Source organism: Hypanus sabinus, chromosome 7 (genome assembly GCF_030144855.1).
Source record: "Hypanus sabinus isolate sHypSab1 chromosome 7, sHypSab1.hap1, whole genome shotgun sequence".
NCBI lineage: Eukaryota > Metazoa > Chordata > Chondrichthyes > Myliobatiformes > Dasyatidae > Hypanus > Hypanus sabinus.
The window spans coordinates 35,093,442-35,115,904 of NC_082712.1; the positions used below are offsets into that span (position 1 = coordinate 35,093,442).

General features: G+C 39.7%; 1 protein-coding gene across 3 annotated transcripts in view; it reads right to left on the reverse strand.

Moving 5' to 3' along the window:
* Positions 1-16,582: 16,582 nt before the first annotated feature.
* Positions 16,583-22,463, reverse strand: part of tent2 (terminal nucleotidyltransferase 2) — a 54,574-nt gene continuing 48,693 nt past the window's right edge. Inside the window, exons 13-15 of one of the 3 annotated variants that reach the window (XR_009513069.1) lie at positions 20,991-21,070; positions 18,559-18,944; positions 16,583-17,171 (exon numbers count right to left, since the gene is read on the reverse strand). Coding sequence is in view for 1 of the 3 variants with exons in the window: in XM_059974460.1 (XP_059830443.1) it covers positions 18,864-18,944; positions 20,991-21,070 (161 nt within the window). In the remaining 2 variants the exon portion in view is untranslated. Of the gene's footprint in view, positions 17,172-17,212; positions 18,945-20,990; positions 21,071-22,463 lie in introns of those variants that run through there. The other 2 variants (XR_009513068.1, XM_059974460.1) reach the window with 2 other exon arrangements.

Sequence of the window (22,463 nt, forward strand, 5' to 3'; positions counted from 1 at the left end):
GGGTCCTAATGTCCACTACAAATAAGTAAATGATCAACATAATCGACATCTTATCTATTTGGAGAGATTATATTCTGCCGCCTTGTCCTTGCTGTGAATTTACTGGAGATTCTATAGTAACTAAATTTCTGAAAGGCACTTTGTAGGTTGTAAAGCGTCTTTAATCGCTTGAAATTTTTTTTAAAGGGATGAAAGAGCGTTTCAGCCTTCATTTCTTTATCAGGGATCTTATTTTACGCTTCGTAAATGCGCATGAAAAAGAATCCTCTATTGTCAATCCTTTATTCATATTTTACAAGTTTTACCCATGTCCAATGTTACCACTTTCATCGTGGAAGTCAAATTAATATTCTGAAACGTTCCTGCACTTTATATATTATTTTTAAGTAAACTCTGCTTTGGGCTGAGAAGTTTGAATTCTCCAGACTTCGTTTGTAATTTAAGTCTCTGCTAATAAACTTCGGACCAGGGGATTCTATTTCCAATCTTTTCTTGCCAGTAAGTATTCAAGACATTGCAGTATCCAAAACATTACACAACTGTGGCGTTTGATGATCTAGCAATCAAACAGTGAGGTCAAACTATATTAACCAATGATTAAATTAGATCTTTATTTGGAGACATGCTATGCGCCACTTTAAATGATTTTTACAACAGGAATGTATTAACTCAACCAATACGTCATTGTTCTTTTTGCAATGAGGCGTAAAACAACTTAACCCTTTGAATGAAGGATGAGACTTCATTAATAATTGTCATGGTGTACGTCTGCCCCAGAGAAACGAAAAAATAAACTGAACAAAATCAATACAAAGCTTTCGGAACAATAGTCTGCTGGAGGGTATTTTTTTCCCAAAGACTTGAAAACATCTTCAATGAGCACTCTACCAGAAAGTGAAGCTTTAAAAAAAATTAATATATGAGTTGGCAAATTCTCCAACTCAGAGGGCTATGGATGCTCAAATTGCAATATAAATAAGTCTGAACTTAATAGATTTTTGGCTATTAAGAAAATCAAGGAATATCAGGATCTAATGCAGAACAACCAAGGGAGCATACCATTTATTCCTAATATTTTCCGTATGTTAGAATCATACTATTAATACAGCATAGAAATTGGCCATTCAGATCATCACATTTCCCAATAGAATAAACCCATCAAATCTATTTCTCCATCATCTTACAAATTATTTTCCCAAGTGCTTATTCAGTTCCCTTTTTAAAGGCACTGATAGTTTCCACAACCTTTAAAAGTTGAGAATTCCCTTTGAACTGTTGAGTAAAAAGTGTATTTCCTCACATTGAGTCATACAACTTGGAAACAATCTCTAACTCCATCAGATCTGCTCTGATTATCCACCCTTGGAATAAATCAGCCATGATAGAATGGTAGAGCAAACTTGATGGGTCAAATGGCCTAATTATGCTCCTGTTTCTTATGGCCCATTCTATTTTATTCTCTCTACATTCCCAACGAATCAACACAGATTTTAAAATTCAATCTGCACATTTTTTGTGATGTTGGCAGAAACGGAAACAGCCAGAGGAAACCCATGCAGTCTCAGGGAGAATGTGCAAATTCCACACAGACAATACCAGAGGTTGTGATGCACCCTCGATCCTGGATCTGAGGCAGCAGCTCCACCAGCTGCACAATCTTCATTGTAGTTTTTGTTCTCAATTTTAAATGTGTCGTCTAGTCCCTGAACGATTAGTGAACGGATGCTCACTAAAAGACCTGTAACTAGAAAAAAATTACCATACAAAAAGCATATTATGAAAAATGAAAATTACAAATAAATGAACTGCACGTGATTCTCATGATGTAATCTAATCTATATTGGAGAAGGTAAACACAAAGACACTCTGCAGAGATGGCAGAGGAACTGAATGTGTATTTTGCATCAGTCTTCACAGTGGAAGACATATCCAATATAGCGGATATTCAAGAGTGTCAGGGAAGTGAAGTTTGTGCAGTGAAAATCACAATTGAGAAGGTGCTCAGGAAGCTTAATGGTCTGAGGGTGGATAAATCTCCTGGACCTAATGTAATGCACCCTTGAGTTCTGTGGTAAACTATGAGTATACCTGTCTGGACACACCCCTCTGCTGACTGCTCCTGTGGCTCCTCCCACAGACCCCTGTATAAAGGCGATTGGAGGCACTGCTCCTCCCTCAGTCTCCAAGATGTCGTGGTCACGTTTGCAGCTAATAAAAGCCTATCTTTTGCCTCCCGTCTCTGAGAGTTATTGATGGTGCATCAAGTTCTGAAGTAAGTAGCTGGAGAGATTGCGGAGGCGTTAACAATGATCTTTCAAGAAATTGATAGATTCTGGCATTGTACCAGATGACTGGAACATTGCTAATATTACTGCATTATTTAAGAAGGGTGGGAGGCAGCAGAAAGGAATCTATAGACCTGTTAGCCTGACATCAGTAGTTGGGAAGTTGTTGGAATCGATTATTAGGGATGAGATTACGAATTACTTGGAGGCACATGACAAGATAGGTCAAAGCCAGCATGGTTTCCTGAAAGGAAAATCCTGCCTGACTAACCTACTGCAATTTTTTGAGGAAACTACAAGCAGGGTCAACAAAGGAGATGCAGTAAGTGTGGTGTACTTGGATTTTCAGAAGGCCTTTGACAAGATGCCACACATGAGGCTGCTTAGCAAGATAATAGCCCATGGAATTACAGGGAAGTTACTAGCGTGGGTGGCGCATTGGCTGGTCGGCAGAAAACGGAGTGGGAATAAAGGGATCCTATTCTGGCTGGCTGCTGGTTACCAGTGGAGTTCCACAGGGGTCAGTATTGGGATTGCTGCTTTTTACAATGTATGTCAATGATTTGGACGATGGAATTAATGGATTTGTGGCTAAATTTGCCAATGATACAAAGATAGATGGAGGAGTGGGTAGTTTTGAGGAAACAGAGAGACTTAAATAGTTCAGGAGAATGGGTAAAGAAGTGGCAAATGAAATACGATGTTGGAAAGTGTATGGTCATGCACTTCGGTGGATGAAATAAACAGGAAGACTATTATTTAGATGGGGAGAGAATTCAAAATGCAGTGATGCAAAGGGACATGGGAGTCCTTGTGCAGGAATTCGGGAACAGCTTCTTTCCAACTGTGATAAGGCTGCTGAACAGATCCTGACTCAGATCAGGGCCATACCTTCCAAATATCTGGACCTGACTTGCACGACCGTACTTTCCCTTTTCTATTTTCTAATTATGATTTAAATTTTTATTATATTTACTTCGATTTGTACTTCAGGGAGTGCAAAGCGCAGAAACAAATATCACTGTGATGATTGTACGCTCTGGTATCAATTGTTTGGTGACAATAAAGTATTCGTATTGTATTTGTAGTATTTGTATTTGACAATTATTTTTCCACGTTCCCTAGGCTGGCCTAAATACAGTGCCTGGCTGTCTGAATATGTGCAGATCATTTTTTTGCTAACATTCTGAGCCTGGCAAAAGAAGGGACTTTTGTTTATAAAGTTTTTTTTTCATTTTTGCCAACATGCCCTACAAAGACATAATGCTTTACAGAACAAATAGTGCTATCTGTAAGGAGCTTGTATGGTTTCCCATGACAGCGTGGGTTTCCTCCCACATTCCAAAGATGCACGGGTTAGAGTCGGTAAATTGTGGGTATGCTGTGTTGTTATATGCTATGTGGGTATGAACAGGTTGGAGTTGGTAAACTGTGGGTGTGCTATGCTGGTATGTGCTATGTGGGTATGAACAGGTTGGAGTTGGTAAACTGTGGCTATGCTACCATGGTGCTGAACACATGCAGAGCCTCAGCACATCCTCAGACTGTGTTGCTCGTTGAAGCAAATGACACATTTCATTGTATATTTCAATATACATGTGACAAGTAAAGCTAATTGTTAAGATCTTTATCTCAAAGTTCAAAGTAAATTTATTATCAAAGTACATATATGTCCCCCACATACAATCCTGAGATTCATTTTCTTGCAGGTAATCACAGGTACTATAGTGTAGATGGATTTTAGCAAGGCATTTGATAAGGTACCCCATGCAAGGCTTATTGAGAAAGTAGGGAGACATGGGATCCAAGGGGACATTGCTTTGTGGATCCAGAATTGGTTTGCCTACAGAAGGCAAAGAGTGGTTGTAGACAGGTCATATTCTGCATGGAGGCCGGTGACCAGTGGAGTGCCTCAGGGATCTGTTCTGAGATCCCTTCTCTTCATGATTTTTATAAATGACCTGGATGAGAGAGTGGAGGAATGGGTTAGTAAATTTGCTAATGACACAAAGGTTGGGGGTGTTTTGGATAGCGTGGAGGGCTGTCAGAGGTTACAGTGGGACATCGATAGGATGCAAAACTTGGCTGGGAAATGGCAGATGAGTTCAACCAAGTTAAGTGTGAGGTGGTTCATTTTGGTAGGTCAAATATGATGGCAGAATATAGTATTAATGGTAAGACTCTTGGCAGTGTGGAGGATCAGAGGGACCTTGGGGTCCGAGACCATAGGACACTCTAAGCTGCTATGCAGTTTGACTCTGTGCTTAAGAAGACATACAGTGCATTGGCCTTCATCAATTGTGGGATTGAGTTTAAGAGCCGAGTGGTAATGTTGCAGCTATATAGGAACCTGGTCAGACCCCACTTGGAATATTGTGCTCATTTCTGGTTGCCTCACTATAGGAAGGATGTGGAAACCATAGAAAGGGGGGGGGGAGGACATTTACAAGGAGGTTGCCTGGTTTGGGGAGCATGCCTTATGAGAATAGGTCGAGTGAACTCGGCCTTTTCTCCTTGGAGCGACAGAGGATGAGAGGTGACCTGATAGAGGCATACAAGATAATGAGAGGAATTGATTGTGTGGATAGTCAGAGGCTTTTTGCCAGGGCTGAAATGGCTAGCACCAGAGGGTGTAGTTTTAAGGTGCTTGGAAGTAGGTACAGAGGAGATGTCAGAGATAAGTTTTTATGCAGAGAGTGGTGAGTGCATGGAATGGGCTGCTGGCGATGGTGGTGGAGGCAGAAACAATAGGGTCTTTTAAGAGACTCCTGGATAGGTACATGGAGCTTAGAAAAATAGAAAGCTATGGGTAATGCCTAGGTAGTTTTAAGGTAGGGACATGTTCAGCACAGCTTTGTGGGCTGAAGGGCCTGTATTGTGGAGTATGTTTTCTATGTTTGTGTTCCAATACAAGAAAAAAATAGAATCAAAGTAAAACCACATCCAACAAGACAGACAACAACCAATGTGCAAAAAAATGTAAATACAAAAAGAGAAAAAAGAAATAATAATAATAAATAAATAAGAAATAAATATTGAGAACATGGGAAGAAGAATCCTTGAAAGTGAGTCCATAGGTTCTGAGAACAGTTCAATATTGGGGTGAGTGAACTTACCCCTCTGAGATTCGAGAGCCTGACAGTTGAGGGGTAATAAATGTTGTTGAAAGTGGCTCCTGTACCTTCTTCCTGATGCAGCAGTGAGAAGAGAGCAAGGCCTCGATGGTGGGGTCCTTGATGATGGATGGATGATGCTTTTCTGTGACAGCACTCTGTATAGTTGTGCTCAGTGGTGGGGAGGATTTTACCCGTAATGGACTGAGCCATATCCACTTTCTGTAGGCTTTTCTGTACAAGGTTTCCATACCAAGGCCATGATGCAACTATTTCCTGTTTAAGGAACAAAGGAACACATTACTCATGAATTAAGAGTCATCAATGCCTCAAGCCTCCTTTCCCATTTGATAACATCCCTTTTGATTTAATTATAATTTCAACTCCCCGTTCACATTAACCACTTACATCCTCTTCTTATCAAATGCCTTAAATGATATTTAAAAACTACTGCTTCTACTTTTTGAAGAGGACTTCCAAAGAACTGCAAACCTCATGAGACAGAAAATTAAAAGCCATCACCTGTCTTAAATGGGTGACACCTTATTTTAAATAAAAACTATATGTTCTAGATTCTCTGTTCTAGGGAGCAGTAACCTTTCCATATTCACCCATCAAGGTCCCTTAAGGTATTAGATTCAAAGATTCAAAAACTTCATTGTCATTCTAACCGTACATCAGCTCTGCAGGGCAGAATGAGACAGCATTTCCCAGGAGCAGTGCAATTATAACATAACAAACGCAACACTAAATAATAAACACAACAATAAATAGTAAAAACACAACAGCCACATCAGTCAAATTCACTTTCATTATTCTAAACTCTAGTGGATACAAATCTAACCTATCCAATCTTTCCTCATAAGAAAATCAACTATTCCAGGTACCAGTCTAGTAAGCCTTCTCAGAACAGCTTCAAATGCATAAAAACATCTTATAAATAAGGAGGCTAGTACCATACACAGTTCCTCGGTGTGGTCACACTAGTGCCTAGATGCTATATCAAGCATAAACTCCTTACTTTTGCATTCAGTTTAGAAGGCCATAAGACGTAGGAGCAGAATTAGGCCATTCAGCCCATTGAGTCTGCCCCGCCATTCCATCATGGCTGACTCCAAATCCCACTCAACCACATACACCTCTCGCCATATCCTTTGATGCCCTGACCGATCAGCAAACAATCAATTTCTGCCTTAAGTATACCCACGGACTTGGCCTCCACTGCAGACTGTGGCAAATCATTCCACAAATTCACTACTTTCTGGCTAAAAAAAGAATTCTCCTTACCTCTGTTTTAAAAGGTTGCCTCTCAGTTTTGAGGCTGTGCCATCTAGTTCTGGATTCTCTCACCATAGGAAAATCCTCTCCACATCCGCCCTATCTAGAGTTTTCAACATTCAGTAGGTTTCAATGAGATCCCCTTATATTCTATAACCATATAACAATCACAGCATGGAAACAGGCCATCTTGGCCCTCCTAGTCCGTGCCGAACCCTTAATCTCACCTAGTCCCACCTACCCGCACTCAGCCCATAACCCTCCACTCCTTTCCTGTCCATATACCTATCCAATTTTACTTTAAATGACACAACTAAACTGGCCTCTACTACTTCTACAGGAAGCTCATTCCACACAGCTATCACTCTTTGAGTAAAGAAATACCCCCTCGTGTTTCCCTTAAACTTCTGCCCCCTAACTCTCAAATCATGTCCTCTAGATTCCAATGAATACAGGCTCAAATCTGCCAGTCTCTCCTCATATGTTAACCCCTTCATTCGTGGATTCATCCTTTTGACCTTCCTCTGGACTCTCTCCAATGACAACACATCCTTTCTGAGATATGGGGCCCAAAACTGTTGACAATACTCCAAGTGCAACCTGACTAGCATCTTATAAAGGCTCAGCATTATCTCTTTGCTTTCATATTCTATTCCCCTTGAAATAAATGCCAATGTTGCATTTGGCTTCTTTATCACAGACTTAACCTACAAATTAACCTTCTGGGAGCCCTGCACAAGGACTCCCAAGACCCTCTGCAGCTCTGATGTTTGAACCTTCTCCCTATTTAGATGATAGTCCGCACTATTGTTCCTTTTACCAAAACGCATTATCCCACTGTATTCCATTTGCCACTTTTTGCCCATTCTTCCAATTTGACAAAGTCCTGCTGCAATCACATTGCTTCCTCAGCACTACCTACCTCTCCACTCACCTTTGTATCATCTGCAAGCTATGCAAAATGCCATCAATTCCATTATCCAAACCATTAACAAACAATGTGAAAAGCTGTGGTCCCAATACTGACCCTTGAGGAACTCCACAAGCCACTGGCAGCCAACCAGAAAAGACCCTTTTTATTCCCACTCACTACCTCCTAACTGTCAGCCATTCCTCTATCATGCTAGTATCTTTCCTGTAATGCATAGGATTTTATCTTGTTAAGCAGCCTCATGTGTGTCACCTTATCAAATGGCTTCTGAAAATGCAACTAAGTGACTTTCACTGCCTCTCCTTTGTCCAGTGAAGAACTTCCTTCCTTGAAGAACCCCAACAGATTTCGGCTGAGTGGCCTAAAGAATCCTAACTCTTCACTGAAACCATGCAGACTTTGACATACTTTATCATTAGTCTCCAAGTACCTCGAAACCTCGTCCTTATAATAGACTCAACACTTTCCCAACCACTGAGGTTAGGCTAACAGGCCTACAATGTCCTTTCTTTTGCCTTCCTCCCTTCTTAAAGAGCAGAGTGACATTTGCAATCTTCCAGTCCTCTGGGGCCATGCCAGAATCAAGTGATTCTTGAAAGATTATGACCAATACATCCATCATCTCTTCAGCAACCTCTCTCAGAACTCTGAGATGTAATCCATCTGGTCCAGTTGACTTATCCACCTGAAGATCTTTGAGTTTGCTGAGCACTTTTTCCTTTGAAATAGCAATGGCATTCACTCTTGCTCCCTAACACTCACACAGTTCTGGTACACTGCTGGTCTTCCACAGATGCAAAGTACCCATTAACTTCATCTAGCATTTCTTTATCTCCTTTTACTACCACACCAGCATCATTTTCCAGTAGTCCAATATCAACTCTCACCTCCATTTTACTCTTCATATAACTGAAAAAACTTTTGGTATCCTGCTTTATATTTTTGGATCATTTTTTTCCCTTCTTATAGATTTTCCAGTTGCCTTTTGTTGGATTTTAAAAGTTTCCCAATTACCCAGCTTTCTATTCACTTTTGTTACCTTAAATACCCTTTCCTTGGCTTTTATATAGTCTTTAATTTCTCTTGTCAGCCATGGTTGCCTACTCCTGCTATTTGATAACTACTTCTTCTGTGGGACATACCTACCCTGTGCCTTGTGAACTACTCCCAGAAACTTCAGCCATCTCTGCTCTGCCAAAATCCCTGCCAGCATCCTCCTCCAATCTACCTGGGCAATCTCCTCTCTCATGCCTCTGTAATTCCCTTAGTTCCATTGCGTAAGTGATACATATGAGTTATGCTTCTCCCTCTCAAATTGCAGTATGAATTCAATCATATTATGATCACTTCCGTCCTAAGGATTCCTTAACATTAAGCTCCCTATTAAGATTTGGGTTATTACACAATACCCAATCTAAGATAGCCTTTCCCCAAGTAGACTCATGCACAAGCTGCTCTAAAAAGTCATCTCATAGGCATACCACTAATACCCTCGTTTGCAATCCAACACCAACCTGATTTTTCCAATCCCCTTGCATAGTGAAGTCCTCTATTACGATGTGTCATGCCTTTTCCAGCTCCCTTTGCAATCTCAACCCCACATCTTGGCTACTATTTGGGGGCCAATATATGATTCCCATAATGTTTCTTTTTATCCTTGTAGTTTCTTAACTTCATCCACAAAGATTCAATATTCTGACTCCATGTCACCTCTTTCCAAAGATGTAATTCCACCTCTTACCAACAGAGCAACACCACTGCCTATGCCTTCCTGTCTGTCCTTTTGATACGAAGTATATACTTTGATATTAAGCTCCCAACTACGGCCTTCTTTCAGCCATGACTCAGTGATGCCCACAATGTTATACCAACCAATCTCTAATTGCCCTACAAATTCATCCAATTTAACTCTTTACTCTGTCTCCATTTGTACCCAATCATTGGCTTGTCCATCTTTACATATACATTACACCCATCAACTACTTGTAAACCTGCTGGCTCAGCGTCAGCTCCATCATACTGGTTTCCATCCTCCTGCCATATTAGCTTAAACCACTCCCAGCAGCTCCAGTAAACCTGCCCACAAGAATATTGGTCCCCCTCGGATCCAAGTGCAACCCATCTCTTTTGTACAGGTCCCACCTGCCCCAGATGAGGTCCCAATTATCCAGAAGACTGATTCCCTGCCTCCTACACCAATTCTTCAGCCACACATTTATCTGCCACCTCATTCTAATCCTATTCTCATTGTTGCTTGGCACAAGGAGCAATCCAGAGATTACTACTCTTGAGGTCCTGCCTCTCAGCTTCCTTCCTAACTCCCCGTATTCGTTTTTCAGGACCTCCTCCCCTTCTCCCATATTGCTGTTACCAATGTGTACCATGACTTCTGGCTGCTCACTCTCCCTTTTCAGGATATTGTGAATGTGTTCAGAGTAAGATTAATTCCCCAGCAATAAACAAAAAAAAATTCCACTGGCTTTCAAAATCACATGCTCAACTACGAATTAACCAAATGCAGAAGCAAATTTGAGAACAAATTTCCCTCTCTACCCCTCTCTGCTTTTCGCAGGGATCGTTCCCTCCGCGACTGCCTGGTCCACACGTCTCTCCCCCACAGATCTCCCACCTGGTACTTATCCCTGCAAGCATAAGTGCTACACCTGTCCCTACACGTCCTCTCTTACAACCATTCAGGGCCCCAAACAGTCCTTCCAGGTGAGGCAACACTTCACTTGTGAGTCTGTTGGTGTCATCTATTGTATCTGGTGCTCCCGGTGCGGCCTCCTCTACATCGGCAAGACCTGACGCAGATTGGGGGACCGCTTCATCGAGCACCTCCGCTCTGTCTGCCACAACAGACAGGATCTCCCGGTTGCCACCCACTTCAACTCTCCTTCACATTCCCATTCAGATATGTCCATACATGGCCTCCTCTACTGCCATGATGAGGCCAAACTCAGGTTGGAGGAGCAACACCTAAACCATCTGGGTAGTCTCCAGCCCCTTGGTATGAACATCGAATTCTCCAACTTCCGGTAATTCCCTCCCTCTCCCTTCCCCTATTATACTTTCACGCTGCCTCCTCTTCTAGCTGCCTATCACCTCTCATGATTTTGCCTTCATCTACTACCCATAGTGTTTTCCCTTGCATTCCTTCTTCAATTATCCTGCCTATCCTCTCCCTGCTTCCCCTCCCCCACCCCTTGATCTTTCCTCTGATTGGTTATCCACCCTCCCCCCAACTTCTTCATAGGGCCCCTGCCCCCTCCTTCTTCAGTCCTGACGAAGGGTCTCGGCCCGAAACGTTGACTGTTCCTTTCAGTGGATGCTACCCAACCTGCTGAGGTCATCCAGCTTGTTTGTTCGTGTTATTTGACCACAGCATCTGTAGTATACTTTGTGTTTAAATTTGAGAACAGCAAAGTTTAGAAATATGACAACTAATTGGCTGAGATGAATACTGACCAAGAAAAATAAGGACAATTTACTATTTTTCATGTAATGCCTGGCATGTTTTACATTCATCTGAATTGGTGAACTACTTATTATCAAAACTATTTATTCATCAACTTTGTGCTCATACGTAGTGTTATGTTGTAGACCTAAAATATCAGGCCAAAATTGCACTGTGAGCTATAAAGTATAATTACAAGCAAGTGCATTTCCAACTAAACAAAAAGACAGATGTCTTGTTGCATACTTTCTGCCAAGATGTACAGCTAACAAAAATACAGCATCCAATGAAGTGTTCGTTATTCAGTTACATCTGGGCCTTCAAGGCATTTTAATAACAGCCTCTATCGTTCACAGCTTACCAGCGATGTGATCACATTTCTCATGGATAAAAATCCTCAATGAATCTTGAAACCCTATGTATATGAAAGATTGTTAAAGCTTAGATTTGGAAGCTTTTTCAGTCAAAAGTATAGTATAATAATGCACTTGTTTATATCTAATCTTCAGAATCTTATTTTAACACTTTTCTTATGCATATTTAGGTATTATTCTAATTACTCAGACAAACCTTTAGGATTTCACTCCAATATATATTTTAAAACAATCTCTCAGTCAGGAATCAGCTAGAACAGCCTTGAAACAAGATGCAAAACTTCAAACTGTCCAGAACAGTTCAGTCCAGTTTGTGCTGGGCCCTCCATTTCTGCCTGATCCAAGCTCTACCCCACCATTTCCCCAGTGGTGGCAGGTCACATTCCTCCTCAAGATGGCAGGACATTCTTATCCCATGAAGTCAGAATCATTCTCCAATTACCAACACGCTCTGGAAAATTCTCAAACATCAAACCTCATGCTTTTTTTCTCTGTCACACTACTAGACCTTGAGACCTTTGCCTAAAGCCTGTCTTTCACAAGCCATGGTACTCCATTTTCTATAAACTTTCTACTTCATTCAAGGCTCTGCATCAACATTTACATCCCAACAATGGCTAATACCTAATAGTTGCCTCGAATTAAACATTATCAGACCCTTGAATCTTTTCTCCATGTTGTCAGATGCCCTTCATTGTCAAGATTAAGTTCATTGCCATGGGCATGGACAAAGGTCTCACTCTAAGTAAGAACTGGAATTCCATTGTAAGCAAAATGGGACAGCAGAAACCTGACTGGATGAGGACTAGCCAATTAGGAGGAACGGATGATGAGGGTATAAATACCACCGGACCAGACATGCCCAGGCATCATGCCGGATGAAGATGGCAGAATTTACCATTGAAACGTCTGTTAAAATTGATATCTGTACCCAACTGGAAGCTCAAGAAGAGTTTATTCATGAACTTAAATGAGCATACATTATACTTAACTTACACAACGTACTAAGTAGAGACAACATAAAGACAGAATCAGGTCTATTATCACTGGCATGTGTTGTGAAATTTGTTTATTTAGCAGCAGTTATGCAATTATATAATATAAAGAAAAATAGTAATAAGTAAATCAATTACAGTATACATATATTAAATAGATTAAAAATTGTGCAAGAGAAGAAATTGTATATATCTTAAAAAACTTAAGCAGTGTTCAAGGGTTCAATGTCCACTTAGGAATTGGACGGCAGAGGGGAAGAAGCTGTTCCTGAATTGCTGAGTGTGTCCCTTCAGGCTTCTGTACCTCCTACCTGATGGTAACACTGAGAAAAGGGCATGCCCTGGGTGTTGGAGGTCCTTAATAATGGAAACTGCCTTTCTGAAACACCGCTCCATGCAGACGTCCTGGGTACTTTGTGGGCTAGTACCCAAGATGGAGCTGACTAGATTTACAACCCTCTGCAGCTTCTTTCAGTCCTGTGCAGGAGTACCACCCCTCCCCCCCCATACCGGACACTGATGCAGGCTATCAGAATGCTCTCCGCGGTACATCGATGTAAGTTTTTGAGCGTATTTGTTAACTTACCAAATCTTTTCAAACTCCTAATAAAGTATAGTTGCTGTCTTGCCTTCTTTATAACTGCATCGATATGTTGAAACCAGGTTAGGCCCTCAGAGATCTTGACACCCAGCAACTTGAAACTGTTCACTCTCTCCACTTCTGATCCCTCTATGAGGAGTGGTATGTGTTCCTTCGTCTTACCCTTCGTGAAGTCCACAATCAGCTCTTTCGTCTGACATTGAGTGCCAGGTTGTTGCTGCGACACCACCAGTTGGGCATATCTCACTCCTGCACACCCTCTCATCAACATCTGAGATTCTACCAACGACGGTTGTATCATCAGCAGATTTATAGATGGTATTTGAGCTATGCCAAGTCACACAGTCATGGGTATAGAGAGAGTAGAGCAGTGGGCTCACAGACCCCTGAAGTGCAGCAGTGTTGATTGTCAGCGAGGAGGAGATGTTATCAATCCGCACAGATTGTGGTCTTCTGGTTAGGTAGTCGAGGATCCAACTGCAGAGGGAGGTACAGAGGCCCAGGTTCTGTAACTTCTCAACCAGGATTGTGGGAATGATGGTATTAAACGCAGAGCTATGGTCAAAGAACAGCATCCTGACATAGGTGTTTGTGTTGTCCAGGTGGTCTAAAGCCATGTGGAGAGCCATTGAGATTGCATCTATCATTCACCTGTTGTGCCAATAGGCAAATTGCAATGGGTCCAGGTCTTTGCTGAGGCAGGAGTTCAGTCTAGTCATGACCAACCTCTCAAAGTGTTTCATCACCGTGGATGTGAGTGCTACTGGGCGATAGTCATTAAGGCAGCCCACATTATTCTTCTTAGGCACTGGTATAATTGTTTCCTTTTTGAAGCAAGTGGGAACTTCATCCCATAGCAGTGAGAGGTTGAAAATGTCCTTGAATACTCCTGCCAGTTTTAGTTGGCACAGGTTTTCAAAGCCTTACCAGGTACTCCCACCAGGACCTTCCACCTTGCAAAGACCATCTTTAAAGACAGCCTAACATCACTGCCATTCATGCTATTGGGTTTTGCTTTGTAGGAAGCAATGTCTTGCAAACCCTGCCAGAGTTGTCGTATATCTGATGTTGCCTCCAACCTCATTCAAAATTGTCTCTTCGCCCTCCGCAAATCATACCTGGTTTTCTGGTACAGGCCTGGGTCGCTAGACTTGAATGCCACAGATCTAACCTTCAGCAGATGACATACCTCCTGGTTCATCCACATACATTAGTTCAAGTTGATGCTTTGCTATCCTGAATGTGGTGTATCCATAGGTAACAACCCAAAATGGTTACATCCCAGGATGCTTTGCAATGTTCTATACTCACTCACTCTCTCATTGTTACCAATTCCTGCTTCTTTTATATTTTAATCATTTTCCAAGACAAACAAGGGAGTGCCTTTTTTAAGAGTCTATTATTCTATTATTACAACCTGCTCACCATAGCTAGCCGAGTATAATTAGGACCTCAATATTGAGAATGCCAACCTGACATTCATTTCCTTGACCTTAGCAAAAGCCTGCCTAAAGTCCACAACACCTTAGCTTCATACTCTTTTGGTTCCTTTTGAAAAAGCTCCAACAGATTTGTCAGATGTGATTTCCCCATGCATAAAGTCATGCTGCTTTTCCAGAATTAGACCTTGCCTATTCAACTGCTGATACATGCTGTCTCTCAGAATCACCCCCACTATCATATCCACCAACAGTGTCAGATTCACCAGCCTGTATTTTCCTGGTTTGTCTTTGCTGGCCTTCTTGAACAATGGTCCAATATTAGCCTCCCTCCATTCTTCCAGAACTTCAATTGGGGCTAAAGGTGAAGCAAATGCCTCTACAATGTTATCTCTAGCTTCCCACAAGATCACCCTTTTTTTGCCCTCCCAATTTCCTTCTTATATGTACTTTGAAACTTTAAGGTCATTGATGGATTTGCTTGTTCCAGATTTCCGATCCAAATTATCCCTCTTCCTTTTTCTTCATCAAGAGCCTCAATATGTCTCATCAACCAGATTTCCCCAAACTTTCCAGCCTTACCTTTCACCTAAGGAGCATGCTTTTACTGTAATCAAAAGTAGTCTGAATACAATAGACATTGATAGCATTGCAGCAAACTTTAAACCATCTTTTGTAGTAATATTTGTACATACTGGAGATTGTCTCACTCCAATCATAGCAAGATTCCTTTTGCTTGCCCCAGGCTCCACCAAAACACCACCTTACTCAAGATCTGACCCCAACCTGCCATTCTACTGAGCATGAAACCAACTGATTTCACATGTTCTCAGAAACATGTTGGCCAGCGTGGTTTGAAGGGTTTTTCCCATGCTGCATCTCCAAATAAAATAAAACATGCTGATTCGGCCCAGGATTCAGAATGATACCAAAAGACTGTGCAGCTATTCAATTGTTTACCTAATGTTTTTGGGTAAACAATGGAATAATAGGAAAGGGTCAGCCGAAAGTAAAGGGAAGCAAGTAGAGACACAAAGCCAACACTTCAGTCATGGTGATTTAGAAGCTTTTTTATAACGTGCTGCTGATGGAGTTCAGCATGTCACATTGCTGCATTGTTAGAATATTTTAAAAATGAGAAATTAAGCATCAATGTATCTGTTATCTCAGACATTTCTATCTTCTTTTTGGAATTAATGTTCAAGTCAATGCTGTTATTGAACTCTACTTTCTCAGGAAGTAAAAAAAATTTGGCATGTCTCTGTTGACCCTTACCAATTTTTATCAATGCACCACTGAAAGCATCCTGTCTGGAACCATAACAGCTTGGTGTGGATACAGCTCAGCACATCACAGAAACCAACTACCCTTCTATGGACTCTGTCTACTTCCCACTGCCTCAGTAAAGACACCACCATAATCAATGATTTCCCCCCACTCCAGAAAATTTTGCGTTCTCTTTCCCATCAGACAGAAGATACAATGACGCTCATATGACACTTAAAGACAACACCTACCCTGCTTATCTGATTCTTGAAGAGACCTCTTGCATGATGAGATGGACTCTTGACCTCCCAATCTAACTCATTATGATTTTGAAACCTTATTGCTTACCTGCACTGCTCTATCTGTAGCTGTTGTAGAACAAAGTATATCTTGGTGCATGAGAAAGGCTGCACAGATTTAAATTTTTGGATTAAAAATTCAAATTAAGAGAAAAATCTTTTAAATTCACTATTTGTATCATAAACCAACAAGAGCTATCAAAATAAATTGGACAGACATTTGCAGAAGTATGGGGAAAAGAGTAGGAGACTGGAAATAACACATCTGTTCTACAGGAGCTGGCAGTCTCATTGGCCTGAATAGTGTACTTTTGAGTCACAACAACTTGACAACTTCCTAATTAGATAGGTCAAAGTTATGGAAATAAATCTTACCCTTCTGAACAGTATACTTCCCTGCCTGCATGCTATGTTTTAATTATAGCACACCGAAGTTGTCTTAAGAAACTGAATTTTACTTTGAATATTGTTAAATCTTCTAGGAAGTGGCCCACATTGTTGTAACCCTATATTAAGAATAGCAAAGTAAAACAGTCAATTAATAATACTGTGTAACAAATATTTCTTTATTTACAATATAATTCATGCCATTTTATAGAAATCACTTGATCCATTCAAGTAAATAAGGAGAGGCTTAATAAATTTATTAATGTTTCAACCTTAAATGATATTCACATGAACATGGGCAAAGTAACTGTGTAAAATGTGCTTTGCTAACTAGGTATAATATAATTCTATATAAACAAAGATACAAAACATCTACAAAGTTAGGATTTCACAAAATACATTTGTGTACTTGGAATGTTAGGTTTAAAAACACATAGGTCAGTGATTTGGGGTTAGAATTTTAAAACAAATCTCATTCCATTATATTAATGAGGAAATTCAACTGAAAGGGTTAAACTTTCCCTTAAAAACACAAGATACTTTTACATGCTATGTTCATTATCTTCAACTAAAAGCAAGTTTGTGAATTATACATTGACCACTGCGTATGTTGTCTAACTTTCATTAGTTGGTAACTTTCTTGAAAGGGGGTGAAGTGGGGGAAAATGCAAACTTGTAAAAATAATTATAGCCTTGGGTTGAATCAATGTGCAGATGATTCGGCCTCTCCGTTTACCCGTTTTCCTCTGAAAAAAACAAAAACAATTTATTCAAAATATTTCTTTAGAAATCCAAAATGACAGAAAATAGTAGGTCTATTTAAATGACACTTATTAATTCAGAATTGGATTGACTTGGCAATCATTTCAATTTAAATAAAAGATAAAATAAAAACATTAAGTACTGGTCACACTGAGTAAGTCAGATAGCACTGTGGAATGAGAAACTGATTTCAAGCTCAAGACCCTCCTTCAGATCAGATGAAGTGGGGTCTAGTACCTGAACCATTAACTGCTTCTTTCTGTAGATGCTGCCTGACTTGCTCAGTACTTCAGGCTTTTTCTTTCAATGTTTCTTTCTAGCATCTGCAATTTTAAAAAAAATTTCATACAAAATCAAAGTCGCCTCATATGTCTTTACCCAGCATAGCAGTAAACTATTCTCTGAGTTAAGTATTATATTGTGGCTGTGCAAACATTTAACCAATTCAAATTTCTTCTTGCAGCAGGCTAAGCGATTCTTTGCTCTGTTCATAAGAAGGCGCAATATTGTGTCAAACTGTATGCAAGTACCAAGCTTAAATACTGTATTCCATTGTCAGTTTCAAATTATAGTCGTCATTTCTGAAACCAGTGTGATCTTGGGGTCTCAATTCACAACAACAGAATGGAAGCTGAATAAACAGCCATGAAAATAGTACAATATTTCACTGTAAATGCTCAATTCAGAAAGTTTTTTTCCATATGCAAACTTTATTTAGATTTAGACAACATACAAAATACAAAAAGGAATTTCCAAAAAAAAAGAACATAGCAAAAAATTATTTCCATACTTTATACAACATCAGTAAACATAAAAGTAATGAAATAATTACTTAAAAAGAGAGCACTGTTTAGAATTTGGTTGCCAGAATGGTTTAATAAATAGATTGAAAAAATTACATCACCCTTCGGCAGTATTTTGCTCATTATCCTACAAGTTTTTTTTAAGATAATTAAAGATATTTCAGCTTTTATTCTTATGAAGGATAACAAATGTTATTACCATGCTTGAATAAAGTTTTATTGATTTTAGTGGTAAGAGACCAAAGTAAGAGAGAATGTATTTGCTCAGCATGTTACAGCAGGAGGGAAACTGGATAAGTATGTCATTTTCAATCTGAAAATGGAGGCAGTAATCATTGTTATTAACAAAATAGGATATCTACTTTCAACAAAACAATTGAAAGTTAACTATAGTTATTACATTGCAAACAATAGAGCTATCATCATTCAACATTGTGCAACTAAGATGATGCACATGGTAAACATCTTTAGTTGAGTTCTATATCCTTTGGGCTCCCCCACTCCTTACCACATTGCACAGACCGAACTTTGCAGCAAATCAATTAAAATCATTTAAATAAGTGTTTACCTTTGAGGATTCAGAAGGATCTTTCAAAAGAAGACTGTGTTTTATTAATCATCTGTCCTTAATTCTAGGATTCTATTCTTCAGTGTCCTTATTATGACTCCAATGCCAGCTTGTTGTGACAAATGTAGGAAAAAAAACACAAAAAGGTCCATAGTATTTGTTGCCATGTAGAAGTCAAAAAAATCTTAAGTCAAATATTGTAACTGACATCATTGCCAGATGAAATCTCCTCAATGTTTGTTTGCAAAAGGGTTTCTACTTCAATTTTTCTTAACTTAAATGCATCTGTAAGTAGGGCCAGTCCATCATCTTCTCCTGCACTCTGTTGCAACAGCTTCCGGCAGAATGCTGAACAGATCTCTCTTCTCTTTAAGTTTGTGCCATGACTAAAGAAAAAATGAAATCATAATTAAATCAGCAATAAAATTGACTGATTTCCACTGATATTAAATAGATAACTATAATTCTGACCAATTGAAATGCAGCAATATAGCAGGCACAACACTGGAATAACAACATTCAGGATGGGATTTCAAATCACAGAATAAGCTGAAGATTTAAAATATGAAATTCTAACAAACTACGTGACACCAGAAAAGTGAGTTAAAACTGATGGGATTGTGTGAATCTTCGTGTTGTTATAAATGATTTTAAAAAATTTCATTCATAAGCTGTAGAAATCACTGGCAAGGTCAGCATTTATTGTTCATCACTTACTGCCCTAGAACTGAGACACTTGCTGGAACATTTAAGGAAGCAATTGGCTACACATCGTGAATTTGAAATTACTAATAGCAATCCTCTTCCTAAGACTGCAGTCTTCCAGTAAGATGGCAGCGGCTTCTACAGGGTCAACCAAAGGTGTTAGTGTATTTTGAAATGTAGTTTTTGCGTTCACAAGACGCTGATGAACCTTGAGAACTGAAATGTACAGCAGGTCTACCCCATTAATGAGTTGCTGATTGGCTGGAAATCTGAAGGAACTGCATTTGGTGTGGACCGTGATACTGCCCACGACAGAGGCTCAACAGTGCACAAAGGAGATGTGCAGTCTAACTGCGGGTGATCGTTTTAAGTCACTTTTCTTGTGATCGCAAGACCCTGTTGGACATTGGTGGTATGAAACTCCACTGCATTGGTTTAATTGATGAATGACAAGGTTGCGGCATGCCTTCAGTCATAGCGAGGATGAGGCCTCAGGTCATAGTGTTACCCATTTGCTGCCACTCAGGGGAAGGCATTGGAGTTGGGCGCTCCACTGGAGTCCAGAGGCAGTGTGGCACAGCGTTCATGCAAGAGTCGGTGCTGCCCAAGACAAGCTGTACTGTTTTTGACTACAGACTGCTGCAAAATTCATGGACTCAGGGACTTGGACCATTTATTTTTTGTGTGACTGTACTTTACTGTTATATATATATGCTAGCTATCCTATGTGCTATGTGTGCTTTGTGCTGTATATGACTGTTGGTAGTGTTTTGTTCCTTGACCTCAAAGTAATGCTGTATCACTTGGCTGGGTTCATGGGGATTCACGTATAGTTGAATGGCAATTAAACTTGAACACAAGCACATAAAATAGGTTTTTAAACAACCTTGTAGTTAAGCCCAGTAGCTTTCTTCAACCAGATTGGAAGTCCCAGGATTTCATCTTAGCAATCACAAAGGGAAAGTAATAAATTTAAAAATCATGATCGTGTGTAGGATAACAGTAGTGGTGGTGTTACCAACTTCTGTAATCTATTGAAACAAAATACCTTATATTGGCAAACAGGTTAATAACACACTGAAATATTATATCTGTATACAATTTCAACATGGTTTTAATTATATCATGAGTCAGATAACTTTAATGGTTTACTCTGTCCTCTGCCCTTGACATCTGCACTGTTCCAATTAAGCCACTGTAAATTCAAGGAACAGTGTCTCCTCTTTTGACTATTGCATCCATGTGGCTCTGAATATGTCAATTTCAGATAGCGACTCTACCCTTCATATCTACATTCCCTTTAGACTTTTCTTTCTTAACCCATTAACATCCCCTTCTCCTTTGCACCATCTCTTTTTCTACGTACATTCTCTCGATTTGATCCCATATCATCAATCATCCCTTCTGCTTTTGCCTCATCTTTTTACATTTTCTCTATCTGCAAATTTGTTCTCTTTTTCTGAATGTGATGGAAAAATTAATCATCTGAAATGATAATGCTATTAATTCACAATGGAATTGGAATTTTGAACATTCCTTTGTTCTGGGTTTCTTGCTTCATGGCACAGACAAGCACGAGTATGTAGGGAATGCATGTCCTGCTCAGAAGTGCTTAATTTTAAAGACTTACTTTGAAATTAAAATAATGATCCAAAGTCTCCTAGAATAAAATCATGCCTGTAAACATTGTTGTTTATAATACAGAATCACATGGTTTCATATTTTACCTGTACAAATTCCTTTTTGATCATGTCAAACTTGCATTTTTCATGTACAGCTCGAGCTGTGTTTGTTCTGTCAAAGGGTTCTGCAATGTCAAAACAAAGCTGTCAGCAAGGATTTCTACAATTTTTCAAATGTAGAATAAAAACAAATTTTATTAAACAGATGCTATAGTAGTTGCGCTGAAACAATTTTTCTAATATATTCTGGTCAGTGATGGTCATAGGTAGTATTATAAAATCACATTACTGATTATTAAAAGAACAAATACAAGTAAAGTTAAATAATATATGCTGACCTTTCATCAGTTATTTGCTGCTCTCTTCACAGATACTCCCTGGCCCTTTCAGAATTGCAATATCTACAGCATTTTGCTGTTGAATATATTAAGCTCTGAAGCTGCAAAAGAACTGTCTGAGGAATCTATGACTATTTTTCTACTTTGAGGAGCATATTCCATATTTTCCAATCTGATTTATAAATAATTTGTCAGGCAAAACTATAGGAGATTGTGTTTCCCAAAACCAAAGCCTACATTTGTGCCACACTTCCAGAACTTTTATGCATTTTATGTTTTTAAATTTTTACTTAAGAGATACAGCTTACAACAGACACTTCTGACCAAATGAGCCATACCGCTCAGCAACCCATCTATATTAACACCAGCCTAATCACAGGACAATTTACAACGACCAAATAACCTACTAACTGGTACTCCTTTGGACTATGGTCCCTTCCATTTCAGCTTTCAGGAACCACTGATGACAGGTTCTTCAAATCGTTGTTTTCCTGTGTATTTTAAATAAGCATTGCACATTCAAACAGTAATATGACAGAAGAATTTTTTTTTAAATCCGAGCAAGTGAGGTGTTGCACTATGCAAAGTTTAATGCAAGGTGAAGGCATACAGTTAATGGCAGAACTTTTAACATTATTAACGTACAGAGATCTTGGATCTAAATTCATAGTTCACCAAAAGAGGCCATGCAAGTCAATAGAGTGTTAAAGGAGGAATATAGCATGCTTCCCCCCCCCCCCCCCCCCCCGCTCCATCAGTCAGAACTGAAGGAGACAGTTAATAAGACTTGTTGCAGGAATGTAAAGTTTTGTTTAGGCTGCACATGGAGCACTGTGTGTTCTTTTGGTCACCTCATTACAGGAAGGACGTGGGAGCTTCAGAAGAGGTGCTGAAGAGGTTTACCATTTACCACAATGTTGTCTGGATTAAAGGGATTATCTGTAAGTAGAGGTTGGACAAACTCTCCCCCGCTCCACTGAAGGTTGACCTGATTGAAAAGTATACAAAATGAGAAGCATAGGTAGGGTAATCAATTAGAATCCTTTTCCCCCATGGTAGAAATGTTAACTAGAGGACACAGTTAAAGGTTATGAATATTTAAAGGAAATGTCCAGAACTAGGAATCAGATGAAACAATGGCACTTTAGACACTGTTAGGTACAAACAATTTTTATGCAGA